Below are 21,352 nucleotides of genomic sequence, written 5' to 3'. Positions count from 1 at the left end.
GGTGCGATCTTGGCTCACTGCAATCTCCACCTCCCGGGTACAAATGATTCCCCTCCCTCAGCCTCCTGAGTAGACGGGATTACAGGGGCATGTAATCATGCCTGGCTAATTTTTCTGTTTTTAGTGGAGATGAGGTTTCACCATGTTGGCCAGGCTGGTCTCAAACTCCTGACCTCAGGTGATCTGCCCACCTCGACCTCCCGAAGTGCTGGGATTACAGGTATGAGCCACCGCACCTGGCCTGCTTTCAATATTATATACAAGTAGCCTCTCATTCCTCTAAATATTATTTATTAAAGAGGGTGATATTCATTCATCTATCTACCCCAGAGAGCAGCCCCATCTTGAAGGGACAAAGTACAATACCAGTAAGTCTTAAAAATGGCAAAATGGGAGAGAATGAAAAAGGAAGTAAATAGGGCCCATAAAGGGAACTTATATCAAAGTATCACACAATTAACCAAACTTCTAAATACATACCCTAACAATAGTTGGAAATTAGCATAATATGAATTTCTTTTGAATCCCATCAATGGGGTTATTAAAGTGACCTCGTTATAATGGGTTTGCCTATACAATGTAATCTTGAATCATAGCAGACAACTGACACATTATAATAAGACTCCATTATAGTTATACAATATTCAAAACTAACAATTATATTCTCTCTGGTTTAAATACCTCCATTTTGTAAAAAAGAGTATTTAAAAAATTTTGTAAAACTGCATTCAGAAGCACCTCCTAATCAAAACTGACCTAGCTTTTCTTTCCATAAAGGTTTAGACTGAGGATTATTCCACGCAAGGACATTATGTTATTTGCTGCAATACAACTTATAGAAAGGAGTGAAGAAGCTGAGGGGGAAGACACTTAAATTATCCCAGTGGCACTCATGGCTATAACGTTATCTTCATTCTTCACAGAGAGGTATACTTTATTTCTTTGTATATCAATTAGTCCTTCCAGCATGATGGACTGCTTCTTCCACACTGTTGCCTTTGGCTTTTGGTCTTGCTCATTCAGTGACACTGACAACCACCATCTTCAAACTGTACACACAAGAGAGGTTTACTGCTTCTTTCTTTTCAGCATCTTTTGAAGGAACTTGGATCCTTTCTGCTACTTCTCATCTGTGTTCCATTAATAACTATCTAAAATGGTTACTACCTCCAGTGGACATTTGTCCTTCATATTTTAGTAGCAGTTCCAAGTTCCAATACTGGTAAAATTATTAGAATAATTCAAATTGTTTACTTTGTTGCCTGAATCCCTATCAGATGCCTTTTATGGCAGGCAGTAACAACAAAGTTACGAATATTCTTCCCTTCTAATTCAGTGATATTATTCTGAGAAGTTCATAGCACTTGACAGATATAAAGTACTCATTTGTTGTCATCTTACTACATTTTATGTGAAAAGCAACAGTAAGTCCATTTCATAGATGGGCACCTAATATACAGAGATAGAAATCCATATTCCTGATTCCAGAGAGTAGTAAAGAAAGGAATATCCTGAAATCTCCCTTCCTTAGACTATGTCTCTAGATAAATATACTTTTAGCATTTTACTAATATATCTGCAAAATATTTATTTATATTTTAATTGTTAATTTCTTAGCACTCATTTTGCAAAACCAAAGTATTCTGGTATGCTAGCCTCTTTTTATTTCACAAGAGTGGATTTGGAAGGGTGTACTAGAAAGGTGATTTCAAGATATTATTACTGATAAATTCAAGCTAAAATAAGGATTTAACAAGTCCTCTTTGGTATTTCTTTTCCCTTTTCCACAACTATACTATTGTGTACTTTAGGTCCTACCCTGTTTGATTTTTTCTTACAGAGAATAATTCTTATAGTATTTATTCAACCATCACTTAACTTATTTTTAAAGCTAAAGCTCTTTCTAAATATATTGTAGATAACAATAGCAAAGATTTATATCACAAGGAAATACTGTTTTTAGTGCCTTGCTTATATCATTTACATAATATAACTACTCTATGAGGCAAGTACTCTTACTATCTTCATTTTACACAAAAGAAAACAGGTTTTTAAAGTTAAGTAAATTATATGGGGGTTGCACACTAATAACAGGTGGATCTAAGATTCAAACCCAAATAGTCTGTGCTCTTAACCACCATATTACTTTTATTATTTCTATGCCCATTATGGAGCAGATTTAACCAGTCTGTTATGCTACTCCATAAAAGGTTCTATGGGCAACACTATTTTTCTAGTTAGAACTGTAATTAGAAACAGAACTTACCATCACTTGCATGTACACTTGCTTATATGTTTATTTAACGTATGATCTCTCTTATCCATAGGGCCCCATAAAAGCTGAGTGCATATTCTGACATAGAGTAGGTATACAATTAGGACATATATTTAAAGGAAACTGAATATCTAATTTTTATTTGTAGGTTCTTCACATAGGAAATTTTTGTTTTTGCCTTATTCTCAAAATTGCAAAAATTCTGACCTCAAGGAACAATGTACTCTTCCCTCTTTAGTGCTACTATGTGGAATAGGACCCTTTCAACTTAACAGTCTTAAATGCAAAGTCAATTATTGCTCTAATTATTTATCTAAATGGTCTAATTTTGTACCTATAATTTTTATACTGGTACCATTTTACTATGGAGCTTTTATTTTTTCATGCATAAAAAATAGAGAATGTATATTTTGGGCAAGTCTCTGCCTGGTGGAAAGATTAAATGCAAAAATAATCCAAAAGTAAGTAGACTTAAGGAGAATCGTAACATTTCTTTTCAAATATCAGAAATGTCATGTAAAGGAGGAATTAACCTTCTTTTGAGCACAGCCAAGAGCAGAATTAGGACAAGTGGGTAGAAATTACAAGGTGACAGATTTCAGTTTGATATATTTAGACTTTCAAACAACTAGAGTTGTCTAAATAATGAACTCTTCGATAGAAGAAGTGATGATTGAAATGTTCAGGCTGGAATGATGGAAAGGGCATGCTAGGGCTTTGAACATGATGGTCTTTGTTCTCTTCAAATTCTGAGATACTATGATTTCTCTACTATTATAAAGTTTGTAATTTTATACAAATGCTAAGCTAACTAGAGATACAGCACTGACAAAATCTATGATAACATATTCCTTGATTGTCTTGATTCTTGATTCTAAGGGAAATATTGATTGAAAAGGTTTCCAAACAACAAATAAACAAAATTGGAATTTGGTGCCTTTCAGTAATTTAAATTTGATAAATAAATAGATAGATAGTTACTATGTTCGCAGATTAAATCAAAACTTTTTTTTTTTTTTTTGAACCAGGGCATAAAAACAAACTCCAAAAAGAATAAAGTTAGTCCTACTGAGGAATGTATTCATATGCATTTGAATAAATGCTGATCCAAAAAAGTGTCTAAGAAAGTCCTGAAAGCATGATTTTACTGTCTATGCTGACTGATAGTAGACTTATGAGTTCTGGTTTCCAAGGAATCTTTGAATAAGGACAGTGATATGGTTTGGCTGTGTCCCCACCCAAATCTGGTCTTGAATTGTAATTCCCATAATCCCTATGTGTAATGGGAGGGACTCAGCGGGAGGTATTAATAATTTAATCATGGGGCAGTTACCCTCATACTTTTCTCATGGTTCTCATGATAGTGAGTTCTCTTGAGATCTGATGGTTTTATAAGGGGCCTTTTCCCCTGTGGCTCTGCACTTCTACTTGCTGCCACCATGTGAAGAAGGACATGTTTGCTTCAACTTCCACCATGACTGTAAGTTTCCTAAGGCCTACCACACCCTGCTGAACTGTGAGTCAATTAAGCCTCTTTCTTTTACAAATTATCCAGTCTTGGGTATGTCTTTATTAGCGATGTGAGAACAGACTAATACAGTAAATCTCTCATTTCTATATTTGGTCCCTCCCTAGCCAGTCTGAAAGAAATAAAATAATGTAGGTCTAGTGTATCCATCCTCCTATGTAAAGTGAATTCTCTGTTTTAGCCAAAAAGATTTTATGTTTGTATTTCTCTGTGCCTTGCTCAACATTTTCCTTCTTCTTTACTCCTACCATAATGTCTTCCTCTTTCAAAACCTGAATCCCACTCAATTTTAGCTTAAATTTTATAAAAATTTCACTGATTACTCAAGTTCACTTTTAATCTTTCTCTTTGAATAAATCTTTTTGCCTGAATTGGCTGAATATTTCTGGTACCAGGTTTATACTGTCTTGGATTGTCATGTGACTATTTTAGGAGTATATGTACTTCAGCTTTAGGTTCGATAAAGCCCAAGGTGCTTCATAAATATTTGTTACATTGAACAAAGACAATGAATGCTGTTCTTACCAAACAGGAAGGTACTAAGTGTGCCTATGATCTGAAAAAAAAAATTCTGCTTTCAGTGGACAATATAAAAATAATTATAAACCCCAGATATACAGTGGGCTATTGCTAAAAAGCTATTTTTTCACATATCTGGCTGTTTCAAGACAAGTCCTTATTTTTAAGACATATCCACCAGTTATGTTTGTAGTTAACAATAGCTATTAGAAACACAATGGTTAGTAGCAAAAGTATTTGGGGCTACCATATCTAATTAGAGATAATAGGTAGTACTGTTAATTAAATGAGGAAGAAAAAGAATGAATACTGAGCATCTACAAAGATTACAGGCATTATGTTAGATCCTTTTACACACATTTATTGCCATTTACTACTTGAAAAATCTTGGGCAAGTCAATGAATCAATCTGTGTCGCAGTTTCTGCATCTTTAAGGCAGAGCTAACAATAAATAGTACCTGCCTTATACATATATTATTTATTTATTTATTTATTTATTTATTTATTTATTTTATTTATTTTTTTTTAAGACAGCGTCTCACTCTGTCACCCAGGTGGCCCCATCTTTGCTCACTGCAACTTCCGCCTCCTGGGTTCAAGTAATTCTCGTGATTCGGCCTCCTGAGTAGCTGGGACCACAGGCACGCAACAACATGCCTGGCTAATTTTTTTGTATTTTAGTAGACACGAGTTTCACCATGTTGGCCAGGCTGGTCTCAAAATCCTGACCTCAAGTGATCCACCGCCTCGGCCTACCAAAGGGCTGGGATTATAGGCATGAGCCACCACACCTAGCCTTGTATGGTTGTTTTGAAGACTAAATGAGTTAACATATGCTTAAAAGAGTTCCTTGCACATAGTAATTGCTATATGTGTTAGTTTTTATTATTGACTATGTTTATTATTAGAATCAACAATTTTGAGAGGTAGGTAGGCATCAGCTAATTTAGCAGATGAGAAAACAGATTTGAATAGGTCAACTTGCCTTAAGTTTCATAGTTAGTAAGTAGTAGCACTAATATTCAAATTTAGGAATCTGACTCTGTAGTGTAAGCCTTTTCCACTATACCATATTGCATGCCAACATGTTTATATGAAGATATGACATGGGACCTATTTCATAAAATTACGATGAGCTCCTTAAAATGGGATCAAATATAACCATCAAATCTGACCATAGAGGAATGGAACATTTTATTAAATTCAGTTTTAAATACTTCAGGTATAAGGGTTTCTAGTATTCTGCTTTGTAAGCAATTTAATATTAATTTTCCTATTTGCATAGAACAATTTTAAGATAGTCAAAATCCTAGTTCAATATGATTAATTTTAGCCTTACCATGTATAACAGGTATTTTATTTTACTCAAAACAAAATCAAATTTTCTATCAAAAACAAATGATTAAATATGGTGTTTTTTGCTATGCTTCTGTAGGAGAGTGTTTTCTGATTGTTAAAATGGCCAATATTAACTTTTAGGTGAGTTATTAAATGTAAATTCTCACTATCTTTCACAGGAGTAACAAACTGAAAATCATTAACATGTTGTTAGTAACTTAGGTCAATCTTTTCTTCTTCCCAGTGCTTATACAGTGTTCTTATTTTTGAAGCATTACAATATAAGAAAGAAAAATGACTAATGACTGCATAAAATAATACTTGTCTTATAGTAACAAACACTCAAAATTATGACACACATACATTTCAATAAATTGTTTATAAAACAATTTTTATAACTCTCTTTAATTTGTATTAGAAAACAGACATTTTCATGAAAAAAATCTAATAACCTAAGTGAAAAAAGTTTGTAGAAAAGCTTAGATATTTATCTGCCCCAAAGAAACCTGAAAGTAGCCTATAAACAGAATATACCTTCTAAAATTCAGAGTCTTTTCCTAGGTCAGGTTTCTTTGGTACCATTTTGTAGTATTTTCCCTCTTTCAGCATTGGTCACTTTGTCTGATGCCTCTTCACTTCCATAATGAAACAGTTATAAGAACCCCCCCCCCCTTTTTTTTTTTGAGGCGGAGTCTCGCTCTGTCGCCCAGGCTGGAGTGCAGTGGCCGGATCTCAGCTCACTGCAAGCTCCGCCTCCCGGGTTCACGCCATTCTCCTGCCTCAGCCTCCCGAGTAGCTGGGACTACAGGCGTCCGTCACCACGCCCGGCTAGTTTTTTGTATTTTTTAGTAGAGACGGGGTTTCACCGTGTTAGCCAGGATGGTGTCGATCTCCTGACCTCGTGATCCGCCCGTCTCGGCCTCCCAAAGTGCTGGGATTATAGGCTTGAGCCACCGCGCCTGGCGTAAGAACCCTTTTAAATAAATATTCCTTATGTCAAATTTATAGTTTCCTGGTATTTTTGCTATTTCTTCTTTTGTTTGATTATTTCATAATCATCAATTATATCAGCATACTTTTGTTATGAGGCATTTCTAAGAATGTCAGTTTAAAACTATTTTTTGTCAGTTTAAAATTATTTTTAAGAGTGAGATTTTACTTAATGTATAACAAATTCATTTTATTAATTTTTAAAGTGCAGAATTCTATATATTACTTAGAATAAGGGATATTTTATTTTTGTTATGCTGTATTGTCTGTTGAGACAATGGGGCAATACACTTCAATATGGCAGAAAAGCATTTTTTCTTTGCTCCACCTAAAATTAAAAATATAAGGAAGGAAACCTAACATTATTCGGATTACTAAAGAACCAAAGGTAAAAGTCAGAAAATAAAAAAATGTGAGTAAAGATGACTTGTTGTCATCCAACAGGCCAGGGGTGGACAGGCTTTTCTGCAAAGCATCAGATGATAAATATGTCAGGCTTTATAGGCTATATGATCTTGTTTACAACTTCTCAACTCTGCTATTTTAGCCATAGACAATACATAAATAACTGTAGCTTTGTTCTAATAAATCTTCATTTATAGACCCTAAAATTCAAATTCCAAATAATTTTTCACCTCACAAATATTACTCTCCTTTTGATTTTTTCACCCATTTAAAAATGTAAAATCTATTCTTAGCTTCCTGGACATGCAAAAAAAGGTGACAGGCTGGATTTGGCTTGTGGGCCACATTGCTTACTCCTGTGAAAGTCTCACCCATTTTTTAACTTCAGTACCAAGCATGGCACTGAATACATATTGAGGATTAAAAACAAAAGCTTCACAAATGAGCAAGTGGATGAGACATACATGTATGCTAGGCTTTTATTTAACTCTTTTACCTATGATCAAAATAATATATTAGCATACAACCCTTAATTCAATACAGCTTAGTGCTCTAAAAGTACTGAAAGTTATTTTGTGCCTTTTAAATATTTAACAGTTTAACATTTTCTAATTTACTATATTATCAAACACTTTTAAAATAAGCATAGAGATATTCTTTTGTTAATATTTCTTAATCTTTTAGCTCTTCTAGAATTTATGCATTTATGTCTAAAGGGCCCTCACTTCACCTTGCTCATATGTCTATAACTAAACTTTTATTTTTTAAGAATGATAAAAGATCCTTTATATAATAATACCTTTTTTGGACATACATTGCTTTGAAGTAATAATGGGACATAAAGGGTTAATACTTGTATAGAAATGAGTTTTACGATCTGTGGAACTTTATAATTACGAATATTTCACTAGTGACAATGAATTATCCAACCTTTATCAAATCAGAAAAAAATGCAATCTGGCCAGCCACGGTGGTTCATGCCTGTAATCTCGGCACTTGGGGAGGCTCAAGTGGGCAGATCACTTGAGGTCAGCAGTTTGAGACCATCCTGGCCAAAGTGGTGAAACCCTGTCTCTACTAAAAATATAAAATTAGCTGGGCTTGGTGGTGCACGTGTGTAATTCCAGCTACTCAGGAGGCTGAGGCACGAGAATTGCTTGAATCTGGAAGGTGGCGGTTGCAGTGAGCTGAGATCATGCCACTGCACTCCAGCCTAGGTGACAGAGTGAGACTCTGTCTCAAAAAAAAAAAGGAAAAAAAGCAAGCAATCTATTATTAAAAACCATTTTTTATTATCAAAACAAAATTCTAAAAAGTTGATGAGTGAGAACTGTCATGATTTTATATGTAAGTTTTGATAGCATCTCATATTTACAGGCAGGCAGAAGACTAGAAGGCATGCAAGTATCAGATGAACCATATTCTATGACGCAGGGCCTAAAAATATTAAATTCATAATTTAGGAAAATCAATTCTGATAGCCCTATTCCTATAAAATATGTAATAAAGAAGATAAACTTTACTATACTTGATATTCTATTCTCATTTTTAATAGACCGAGAGGGAAATCTGTTGATTAAATTTTTCATTTTATCTAGAGTTCATACCCATTGACAAAATCTTTGGATTTTTTTTTTCATTCATCATATTCATCATTTTCATCCTTCATTTTTTTTTCTTACAACACACACATCCCACAAACAATTTTCCTTTGTGCTTTACAGATTAAGGTAATTACTGACAATTATTGACTATAAAACATTAGGATTTTTAAGGGAGAAGTTTTACATTGTTTTACTTTTATCAAATTAGTATTTGTGCTTTCTACCAATAACTTCTGACCTCATTAAAAAATATTTGCAATCCTGACGTATATAATATAGGTAAATGTGTCTAGAAACAGCTTCTTCTCTTTAGATCCAACTATCAAAACAGACAAACTACTATATAATTCAGGTACAGAATTATACTTCTAAATTCCTATCTGATACGTCAATATTATATGTTAGATATTATAAGAACTGCAACTACTCTAGGGTGTAAAGTAAACGGGAAATTAGTAGAATTACTTTTTAGTGGGCCTATATTGATTTTATGTTTGCTTATTTGTTATTTATTTTATTGGTATTATTTAATAGCCCATGAGTGCTACAAACTTTTGCCATATTCATATCATATGTATGTATATATACATATAAAATATGAAGTGAACCTATTAAAGATCAAGTTATTCACAATCAGGTAAATTGCTTCTTTTCAAAAACAGATATTAGAGAAGACATATTTATGTATATTTTAAATCCATTTAAGAAACCCCTAATGTAATTTTACCTATGTAGCTGCTATAGGTATATATGAATATAAGAGCACCTCAATAGTTTTCAAATAACTGAAAAACTTTAAGAATAAAATACTGCTCAATTTCTGAATAATGAAATATACAATACCATGGAAACAGACACTTGTCAACTAGTAGTACCAAAAAAGAAAAGAAAAAAAACTCAGATACTAGAACAGCAGAAATTTAAGATTTGTGATTTATATAATATAGAGATGGAAGAGATCAAATATGAAGCTTACCCTATCAAAATTAAGAAATAAGTTAACAAGATTCTAAAGATTTCATGGACATACCTTAAATCAAGTAAAAGGCTATAGTTGTCTATTTGGTATTACATACAAAAAAGAAAAACTATCAAATGTGTCCATTTGGTGGTTACAAAAGTTACATCGCAACAAATAAAAAAATTTGACTCTTATAAATTAACTCTTACATAAAATACCAGGAATAGTTCTCATTGAACAGTCACAGCCACCTTGGTAAATAGGTGCTTTTATTTCCCTTGCTTTATAGAAAACTAAGGCACAGAGTGGTTAAATGACTAGTCTCAATAGAGGTATAGGAGAAAAATACATTTGGTCTTTGTTCTTGATTCCTGACTTACTATAGAACTCATAAAACCCTTGGGAATTTCCTGAGTGATAGGAGTAGAGGGTGCCTTTTGTTATTCCTAACAAACCCTTTGCACCCCCCTCCTGCCTCCCTGTTTTTTTTGAGACAGGATCTCTCTCTGTCACCCAGGCTGGAGTGCAATGGTGTGACCTCTGCTCGCCACAACCTCTACTCTCAGGTTCAAGTGATTCTCATGCCTCAGCTACCCGAGTAGCTGGGATTACAGGCGTGTGCCACCACACCTGGCTAATTCTTTGTATTTTTAGTAAAGACGTGGTCTCCACTTTGTTGGCCAGGCTTGTCTTGAACTCCTGGCCTCAACTGATCCACCCGCCTGGGCCTCTCAAAGTGCTGGGATTACAGGCATGAGCCCCTGTGCCAGGCCCAAACCTCTTCAGATCACACCTGAGTTTATGCTAATGAGATTACTTAGGGTGCCTGCCTAGATAGCCTCAGGATGGGGCTGGTCTGGTCATTGGAAAGTCTAAGTTGTTAGAACATTGGAATTTTCAGTTCCACCCACTGAGGGGTGGGGTTGGAGATTGGGCTCTATAAAATCTCTTGAACAATGGGATTCAGAGAGCTTCCAGAGTGATGAACTCATCAAGGTGCTGGAGGGGTGCTAAATACTGAGAGGGGGTGGAACCTCCTTGCCCCTATACCTTGCCCTGTGCATCTCTTGCATTTGGCTATTCCTAAATTGTATCCTTCATAGTAAACTGGTAAGCATAAGTAAAGTGTTTCCAGGAGTTTTTGGACCTATTCTAGCAAATTAGTGAATCTGAAAATGGGGGGTTATGGGAACCAGCAGACTTTGTAGTCAAGTAGGACAGAATTTTGAGTAGCCTGGGGATCTGGTACTTGCCACTGGCATGTGACGTGAAGGCAATCTTGTGGACTGAGCCCTTAAATCTGCGGAGTCTAGTACTAATTCCTGGTAGGTAGTGTCACAACTTAATTGAAATAAAAAGAAGGACATCTGATATCTGTTGAAGTTGAAGAATTGGCTGGTTCGAGTAAAAAAACCCAAATAGCATCAGAAGTGTCAGTAAAAACACTCCATCTATGGTCACCTTGTTGATAAGTAGCAGAGCCAAAATTCAAAGGTTTGAATTTTCAGCCTAGCATTTTGTACTAACTGGAAGCCTCATAGGATATAAAACATTTTGTGATGTAAATTATTTCCCCACAATGAATTATCCAAGGAATTAAAAATAATACTGTTATTTGGTTATGAATGAATTTTCTGGTGAAATTTTTTCTATTTTTCTGTTATGGAAAAATATGAAAATATCAAACCATCACACAAAAAATAGGCATATGTAAATCCAAAGTGATTTACTAAAACACTTAAGACAGCACCCAAACTCCAAAAATCCATATCTTAACGTAAGTAGTCAATGTTCTTACAAAGAAACAAAAGATAAGCACACCCCTGCAGGAGATGGCTTCCTTCCCAATTGTACTTTTTCAGTTAGTCATAGCATAAAAGAAATGTAAAACTTGGCCAAAGAACCATTAACTATAGAAGCCAGAAGCTAAATAAATTGTGTAAGGATGACTTCATTTATGCAGTTGAAGTTAACCTCTCAACACAGCTTGATTTTGATTGTTTTAAAAGCCAAAACTATTTTATTTAAAACCCTAATTATAATAATATCAAAAGTTTATGTACCATGGTTTTTATATAGAGGAATAGAAAAACAATACTTCTTAAAATTGCATTTTCATATAGTAGAGCAGCAGTTCTCAAAGTCTGAAAGTATGGTCTATGGTCCAACAACAACATCTACATCACCTGGGGCCTTGTTAGAAATACAGATTCTCAAGACCCATTGCAGCTTTACTGAATCAGAAACTCTAGGGGTGGGGGGTCAAGCAATTTGTGTTTTAATAAGTCCTCTAGTTGATTTTGATGCAGGATAAAGTTTGAAAACCATTGTACTATTATAAGAAGGCCAGTAATTATTTAATAGATGCAGAGCAAAAGTACCTTGTGGTATGTTAATAAGGTAATAGATACAATAGTGTACTGATTTGAAATAGAAAGACATAGTAAATATTAAGTTGAAATTGATCCAAGAAACACATTTGGTTGGGGGTTTGGGGACGTAAAGGAAACTGTCACAATTGGTAATGTAATTTTATGTATGGCTCTGAGGTGACAACTGTGGTTTATGGCTTCCTTAAACAAAAAATACACTCCCCTCCCATATTAGTTAATAGTGCTTATTCTTCATTCTTTCCCTAATTTTTCTTTCTATATATAAACAAGTTGAAGATGATTCATGTGTTCTTCAGCCTAGATATTAATTCTACTTTTGGGCTCATTAAATTCTGCATTTAAATGCTGTTCACATTTAGAATTGCGGAAAATATATCCCTTTTCAACAAAAGTACTGTAAAATCAGTATATTCTATTGCAGTCATCTTACTGTAATTTTAGACAAATGACAAGGGTACCTCAAGAAAAGAATTATATTGACAAAGCACATCAGACCAGATGCCATGCTAACCATCAGAATTCTGCTATCACTTCCTTTGGAAATGTGCCTAAAATTAGGCTGACATCAAGCAAATGACAGATTACCTCTGGATCAGTTTAATCTTCCTCATATTGTATCATTTCTAGTTTAAGCCCAAAGAAAAAAAGTCAAGAAACATTTTTCACAATTCATCCACAGCAAAATTTTCACATTATTAGAACTACAAGTTATTTGTTATGCCTAGCAAAGTTATAAAAATAATATAGTAAAAAGGATTTAAAAAAACATGATTAGTTTAATCCTTGAATATGAAAAGGCATGTACATCTTACCTCTGGAGTGACATCTCGTGGTGCAAACCCTGTTCCTCCAGTTGTTAATATCAAATTAAGTTCCTTTTCATCACACCAATCTATCAGGGTTTCCTGAAAGAAAACAATAGTATAGTCATGTGCAGAAGAACTTGCCTGCTTGCTCAAAACATCCCAGTCCTCAGACACTTTGTATTCAGCGAGGAAACACAGATTCTTTTCAACAGCCAGTAAGAAAACTTTTAAGCACAATTCATGGAACAGTTTCACTCTTGATCAAAAGGCACTGAAATTTTGAGTACTTATTTTATTAATTATAGAAAATGAGGATGCAAGTATCAAATTCTTGAAAGTAAATAAAACATAAGAAAAACCGTAAATAAAGAGCTTATAATTAATGGCTTATCTGAAGTTCTTTTTAGCCATTCAAAGACACTACTATGACAGTTACAGAGATTAGAATTATATATCATAAAATTCTGGAGCTGGCAGGGTCTTTAGCAGATGTGCCTCTTTATTTTCTAATGAGCAACTGAAGTACAATGTGCTTAAATAATTCACAAAGTTACACACCTAGTTTGTAACAAAGTGAACTAGGATCTCCATCTGCTGACTTTTCCTATTCTTGCTAATTCTATCAACTGATCCTACATTTTAGCCATTTGCTAAGAAGGGCAATTAAGTGCTCATTAAATTATAATCATATACTTGCATTGGTATTATATTGTTTCATCATGTTTTTACAATTCAGAGTCAAAATTTAAAAATATAATTCATCATTTAATTGCCAATAACTCGTGTGAAATACAAATAGCAGGCTGATACTGAGATGTACAATACAGTGCCCTCAGTTTTCAAATTCATCAGTGACACAAAATGTAGGATGATTATTTAGAATAAATCCAAGACCTAAAAAATGATTTTTTCCCCCTTCTTTGCAGATCTGTGTTTTATTCTGGTATCATAGAAATGCAGAGCTCAGAGCTCTAAATAAAGGAAACTTTTCTGTGCAATGATTAATGAATGGCAACAAACTATTTTTTAAAAACATAAATTGTAGATAACTGAGAGCCCATCTAAAGAATTTTGATCCCTGATATAGTTATAATTTTGTTCTTAGAAAGCCCCTCAAAAATCAATGATTATTATAATAAAGGTGCTTATACAGTGGTTTCATAAACCAAAGTTAAAACTTCAATTGTCTGTGCTTCATTTTAAAAAGTAGAAAAGCTTAAATACTCACTCTTATAAACAGCTCTCTATTCTTTCCGGTATATAAAAAAAAAACAGCCGGGAGCAGTGACTCATGCCTGTAATCCCAGCACTTTGGGAGGCCGAGGCGGGTGGATCACGTAAGGTCAGGAGTTCGAGATCAGCCTGGCCAACATGGCGAAACCCCGTCTCTACTAAAAACACAAAAATTGGCCAGGCATGGTGGAGTACACCTGTACGTCCAGCTACTCAGGAGATTGAGGCAAGAGAATCACTTGAACCTGGGAGGCGGAGGTTGCAGTGAGCTGAGATCGTGTCACTGAACTCCAGCCTGGGTGACAGAGTGAGACTCTGTCTCAGGAAAACAATAAACAAAAAACAAAACCACGGTTGATACCACAACTCAGCAATGTGTAGATTAACTGTCTTTGTTTTCTGACTGATGTATCCTAGAACACCTTAGATCTCTTTGTAACATTCCTAAGTACTTCCATTATGGAAGTGAAATGCCTGTGCCACAGTTTTCTCACCTCTGATTGCAATCCATTTATATCAGATCTTGATAAAAAGTGATATGAAATCTAAGTTGCATCAACAAAATATCTAAACACCAAAATGTTTATATCAAATACCAACTTTCAGTATTAATATTAAGAGGGTATTCAAACTTTCAAATTTTAAGATGCTAATAAAGATAGTAAAAATGGTCCCTTTATACTGAAGAATGCTCCTGTTTTGCCTCAGGTAATACTTCCTTATAAGATAATTCATCTGTTGACTAAGTAAAAATTTATGAAGTATCTACCATGTATTAAGTGTTAAAAGGTAAAAATAAGAGGAACACTGACTCAGATTTCAAAGAGCTAATAATCAAGTAATGGTTCTCAACCTTGGGTGCACAATGGAATTAACTGCGGAGCTTTAAAAAATATTTGGGCCTCACCTCTTTGGTATAGCTTGGGCGCTGGGATTTTTAAAAGCTTCCCAGGTAATTCTAAAATGTAGCCAGCAACTGAAAACTACTAGTCTAAGAAGACAATCTGTTCAATTACTCAAGGGTAAATTTCACAGATAGTTGAGTAGGCCCACAAAGATTTCACACAGTTTAAAATCAGTTTTTGGCCGGGTGCGGTGGCTCACGCCTGTAATCCCAGCACTTTAGGAGGCCGAGGTGGGTGGATCACGAGGTCAGGAATTCGAGGCTAGCCAGGCCAAGATGGTAAAACCCCGTCTCTACTAAAAATACAAAAATTAGCCAGGCACGGTGGCAGGTGCCTGTAATCCCAGCTACTCGGGAGGCTGAGGCAAGAGAATCGCTTGAACCAGGGAGGCGGAGGTTGCGGTGAGCCGAGAATGTGCCACTGCACTCTAGCCTGGGCGACAAAGCAAGACTCCATCTCAAAACAAACAAACAAAAATCAGTTTTACCACAGTAATATTACTAAAGTTTTTCTATTTCCAGGATGGATAACTGGTAACACTTAATGTATAGATTTGTTTCACTTGAATAACATTTGTTATCTTGAGAGCAGTTAAGAATCTATTCAAGCATTTGGGAGGTAATATTTTGTTGGCCAAAGTAGCTAATGTTATGTATGGCAGATTTCATGTGAGCAAAAGTTTTAGTAAGGCTTTTAGATTTTAAGACAAAATAGAAATCCTATCATTCAGTCACTTGTTTTTCAAAACAAAAGAATTCTTCCTCACCCACCAGTATAGAATTCCAGTTTTCCAGGGCCATAGTTGTCATGCATCTGATTCATTAATTCATTTAACAAGAAAATATTTCAGGGCAAACTTTAATTCAGGTACTTCCTTAGAGAACAGCAATGCAAAGATAAATAAGGCAGTGTCTCTAGTCTCAAGGATTCAGTCAAGTAGAGGAGCTCTTTGTATATAGTTTTCTAGAATCTTGTTACTGGAAGTGTGATCTGAGAACTGACACCAGTGGTGTCATGGAATTAGAAATACACAATTCGAAATTCCATCCAAGATCTACTGAATCAGAAGCTGCATTTTAAGAAAGATACCTCAAGGTGATGTATGTATACATATTAAACTGAACTATGTGCCACATTAGATACTGAGTGTTTTTTCTATCATGTTAAAAAAGCAGTTTATCTTAGCTATTTACTGTACCAATTTATTAAATTTATCTTAACTTAGTAATTTATCTTAGCTTACTAAAAAGCAATTTATCTTGCCATATTTGTTTCTGTACCTGTTAGATCCACTGTATTCTGAGAAAACTTTAATATTCAGCTGCCTATACCAAATAAGGGGTCACTGAAGATTTTTTCATGAAAGCAACTTATGAAAAATCCCTCTGCATCTGTTGCAAAAGTGAGGCTGAGGACATTGTTTATTTTAGTGATTAACTTTTCCTTATGTGGAGGATATTTCTTTTTTTTTTTTTTGAGGCGGAGTCTTGCTCTGTCGCCCAGGCTGGAGTGCAGTGGCTGGATCTCAGCTCACTGCAAGCTCGGCCTCCCAGGTTTACGCCATTCTCCTGCCTCAGCCTCCAGAGTAGCTGGGACTACAGGCGCCCGCCACCTCTCCCGGCTAGATTTTTGTATTTTTTAGTAGAGACGGGGTTTCACCGTGTCAGCCAGGATGGTCTCGATCTCCTGACCTCATGATCCACCCGTCTCGGCCTCCCAAAGTGCTGGGATTACAGGCTTGAGCCACCGCGCCCAGCCTGTGGAGAATATTTAAAAAATTATTGCCTTGCATTTCTAGTATTCCATTCCATTCATCTTCAGTAGAATAAAGGTGTATCACAAAAATCCCCCTCCTAATATCTCATAAAATCAACATAAAAGAGTAAAAACTAGAGGAAAAACCTCCACAAGCAACAACCAAATAAGCAAATGACAGAGCTTCATAAGTCTCTTGGATGGTTAAGGACAGAAATAAAAGATCTTTGAGACTCATAATTCATCATTGTGAGGCTCCTAATGCTACTCTGGACTCCACAGAGGTCATAATGGTGAATTCTCGAAATCTTACAAATTCTCATTAATACCTCTAAATTTACAGAGATACAAACTAAAAGAGACTCCATATTTTTTTCTTATTGTAAGCAGCTTCTATAAGAAACATGCAATGGAGGCCTGATCACATTCAAGATGAAGGTTCTAGAAATGAATGTACACTGAATTGAAAAACTAATCTTAAACTTGATGACACTCCCCACATAATCATGAGCTAAACCCTTATCTAGGAAGAAAAATTCTAGCACTGGACATTACTAAAATTTCAGAAGAGCAGAGTATTCCAACAAAGACTATATGTTGTCTCTGGTCTTGCTTCCCCTATTGTTTTTCTGTACAAGTTTCAGATCTGATAGTCTGGGCTTTTTGTTTCTTCCTACATCTCTGCAACAAGTTTGAAATAAGCACTAATTTGAGGACTGGATATTGTTTTATCAGTTTTTTTTTTCTGAAAAATCATATAATAAACAAATTTGAAGGAGAGGGTAGGTGGGAAGAAAGGTAATAGTGCAAATATCCTTATCTTTCATAGCAAGATTCAACCAATCGTGTCTAAGGTTTAAAATATAGTTAACATTTGACTGTAACCTATTAATGATTTTCCTATTTTTTAAAATTTAGAGGGATTTCAGCATATATCTCTTGTAATAAAAAAGTTATTTCAAAGTCAATAGGCTCTTTTACTCAGTTCTCTTTTCTTCTGTTTAAGTGCAAATAAATGCTACTATATATTAGCTTCAGAAAATTATCCTAATTGTTTATATAGCTATGTCTTTCACTCATTTAAACATCCATACATTCCTCTAGCTACATAATAGTCATTGAAAGATGATGGAATGTTTTATAAACAATGTTAATATTGATTACTCTTGGGTAGTTAAATTTGAAGTATATTTTATTTTTTTACTCCCTTTTTACATTTTTGCCTTGTTTGAATTCTTTGTCATTTGTATGCTCATTCTAAAATAAAGGAATTTCAATAGCCAACGTGGTCCTAAGGAAAAAAACAAAGCTGGAGGCATCCTGCTACTTGACTTCAAACTATACTATAGGGCTACAGTAACCAAAACAGCATGGTATTGGTACAAAAAGACACTGGACCAATGGAACAGAATAGAGAACCCTGAAATAAGACCACACACCTACCACTGTCTGATCTTTGACAAACCTGACAAAAACAAGCAATAGGGACAGAATAGAGAACCCAGAAATAAGACGACACACCTACAACTCTCTGATCTTTGACAAATGTGACAAAAACAAACAACAACCTATTCAATAAAAGGTTCTGGGAGAACTGGTTAGCCATATGCAGAAAATTGAAACTGGACCCCTTCCTTACATCATATACAAAAATTAACTCAAGATGGATTAAAGACTTAAATATAAAACCCAAAACTATAAACACCCCGGAAGACAACCTAGGCAATACCATTTGGGACATAGGCATGGGCAAAGAATTCATGACAAAGACACTAAAAGCAATTGCAACAAAAGCAAAAATTGACAAGTGGGATTTAATTAAACTCAAGAGCTTCTGTACAGCAAAAGAAACTATCAAAAAAGTAAACAGACAACCTACAGAATGGGAAATAATTTTTTGCAAACTATACATCTGACAAAGGTCTGATATCCAGCATTTGCAAGGAACTTAAATAAATTTACAAGAAATAAATCATTAAAAAGTGGGGAAAGGACATGAACAGGCACTTCTCAAAAGAAGATATACATGTGTCCCATAAGAATATGAACAAAAGCTCAACATCATTGATTAGCAAAATGCAAATCAAAACAACAACGAGATATTATCTCATGCAAGTCAGAATGACTATTACTAAAAAGTCAAATAATAACAGATGCTGGCAAGGTTGTGGAGAAAAAGGGACACTTTTACACTGTTGGTGGGAGTGTAAATTAGTTCAACTATTATGGAAGACAGTGTCACGATTCCTCAAAGACCTACAGACAGAAATACCATTCGACCCAGAAATCCCATTACTGAGTACATATCCAAATGATTATAAATCATTATATTATAAAGACTCATGCATATGTACATTCATTGCAGCACTATTCACAATAGCAAAGACATGGAAACAACCAAAATGCCCATCAATGACACACTGGATAAAGAAAATGTGGTACCCATATACCATGCAATACTATGCAGCCACAGAAAACAATGAGATCATGTTCTTTGCAGGGACATGGATGGAGCTGGATCCCATTATCCTTAGCAAACTAATGCAGGAACAGAAAACCAAATACCACATGTTCTGACTTAGAAGTGAAAGCTAAATGATGAGAACACATGGGGGAACAACACACACTGGGACATGTTGAAGGGTGGAGGGTGAGAGGAGGGAAAGAAGCAGGAAATATAACTAATGGGTACTAGGCTTAATACCTGGTGATGAAATAATCTGTACAACCAACCCTCATGACATATGTTTACCTATGTAACAAACTTACACATTCTACACATGTACCCCTAAACTTCAATTTAAAGTTAAAAAAATAGAGGTATTATAAACATTTATTCATTCTTCATTCTGATACTTAGTGCTCATGGTCAATAAGTTTAGAGACAAATTTTATACTTAATAATTACACATATACTACTGTGGTAAATTAAATACAGTTATACGGTCATTGTAAATCCTCCTGTCAGGAGGTGGGGTCTATTTCCACAACCCTTGCAACTGGGCTGGATTTCTGATTTGATTTGATCGATGGAATGGGGCAATAAGTTATGGTGTGGCAGTTCTGAAGCCTAGGTCTCAAAAGGTTTCCATTCTTCTGTCTTCACTCTTTGGTAAACTTTTACTACCATGTCAGGAAGGCTGGGCTAGACAATGGAATGATGGGTGACCATTTGGAGAGAAGGGTCTAGTGGAATAGTCAGCACCAAGGCCCCACGCATCTGAGTGAGGCTTAGATTCTCCAGACCCAACTGAGCTGACATTATTTCAGCTACATGAGTGACCTTAGACTCATGTGGCTGAAATAATGAGACCAGAAGAAGATATTCCCACTCAGAAAGCCCAGACTTGTGAAAAATAACAAATCACTGTATGTGTTAAAACCACCAAATTTTGTGATGGTTTTTAATTAACAATACAATATAAAAACAACTGCTTTCACGGTTAACGTTTTGGCATCCTCTTCTTTTTCTGACTATTTCCAATTTATATTTCATTAATGATAAGTTTATCTTTTATAAAAAGCTTCAGAATAGTTCTAAAGGTAAGCTTGATGTGTTATATTTAAATAAATTGGCAGAAAGTCTTAAGAATATGATTATATGTTAATTTTCAGTTTAAGAAACATGCAAATACCTAGTATGTGCAACGAATATGCCTAGAATGTGCCATAAATATATATATATATACACACACACACACAAACACACATATGTATTATTTTAAAAACCATGGCAAATGTGCTTGATGTTACAGACGTCAGAGATAGGAACAAATTAATATAACATAATAGATTAGTGTATTATGGTGTTATTAGAGATGGTATACTTAAGAAAACTGTTTCAGAAATACTACATGTATTTATAAACAGATAATGTTTACTTTACATTTACATTATTTAACAATAATAAAAAACATCATTATAGAAATTCTTAGCAAAATTACTTTTGCCAAAGAGTAAACAACTCATCAAAAAGAAAGACAGGGACAGTAATAGAACTAAGAGAGAGTAAGTTTACTAAGTCATCATTCTTTGTATCTATCTGGAGCCTTATACTCATCCATTATAATAGACATTTTTTTTGTCTCAATCTCTAAGTTCAGCTTTGATTTTGGTTATTTCCTCTCTTCTGCTAGCTTTGGGATTTGTTTGGTCTTGGTTCTCTAGTTCTTTCAGTTGTGATGTTAGATTGTTAACTGGAGATCTTTCTAACGCTTTGATGTGGACATTTAGTGCTATAAATTTCCCTTTTTTTTTTTTTTTTTTTTTGAGACAGAGTCTTGCTCTGTCACCCACACTGGAGTGCAGTGGTGCGATCTTGGCTCACTGCAAGCTTCGCCTCCCAGATTCACGCCATTCTCCTGTCTCATCCTCCCGAGTAGCTGGGACTACAGGCACCCGCCACCACATCCGGCTAATTTTTTTTGTATTTTTAGTAGACACAGGGTTTCACCGTCTTAGCCAGGATGGTCTCGATCTCCTGACTTGTGATCGCCCGCCTTGGCCTCCCAAAGTGCTGGGATTACAGGCGTGAGCCACCGCGCCTGGCCTAAATTTCCCTCTTAACACTGCCTTATCTGTGTCTCAGAGATTCTGGTATGTTGTATTTTTGTTCTCAGTGGTTTCAAAGAACTCAGTG

The 21,352-nt window shown here is 35.1% G+C and overlaps 1 protein-coding gene across 44 annotated transcripts in view; it reads right to left on the bottom strand.

Annotated features, from left to right (window-relative positions):
* GPHN (gephyrin) overlaps window positions 1–21,352 on the bottom strand; it is a 734,620-nt gene that overhangs the window by 357,189 nt on the left and 356,079 nt on the right. For all 44 annotated transcript variants that reach the window (XM_073997568.1, XM_073997563.1, XM_073997564.1 and 41 more), the window contains one exon: window positions 12,827–12,919. Coding sequence is in view for 39 of the 44 variants with exons in the window: in XM_045397540.2 (XP_045253475.1) it covers window positions 12,827–12,919 (93 nt within the window). In the remaining 5 variants the exon portion in view is untranslated. The remainder of the gene's footprint in view (window positions 1–12,826; window positions 12,920–21,352) is intronic.

Source organism: Macaca fascicularis, chromosome 7, assembly GCF_037993035.2.
Source record: "Macaca fascicularis isolate 582-1 chromosome 7, T2T-MFA8v1.1".
In the NCBI taxonomy this organism is placed as follows: Eukaryota; Metazoa; Chordata; class Mammalia; order Primates; family Cercopithecidae; genus Macaca; species Macaca fascicularis.
Note: the sequence above shows the minus strand (reverse complement) of the source record. Positions and strands in the feature narration are given on the sequence as shown.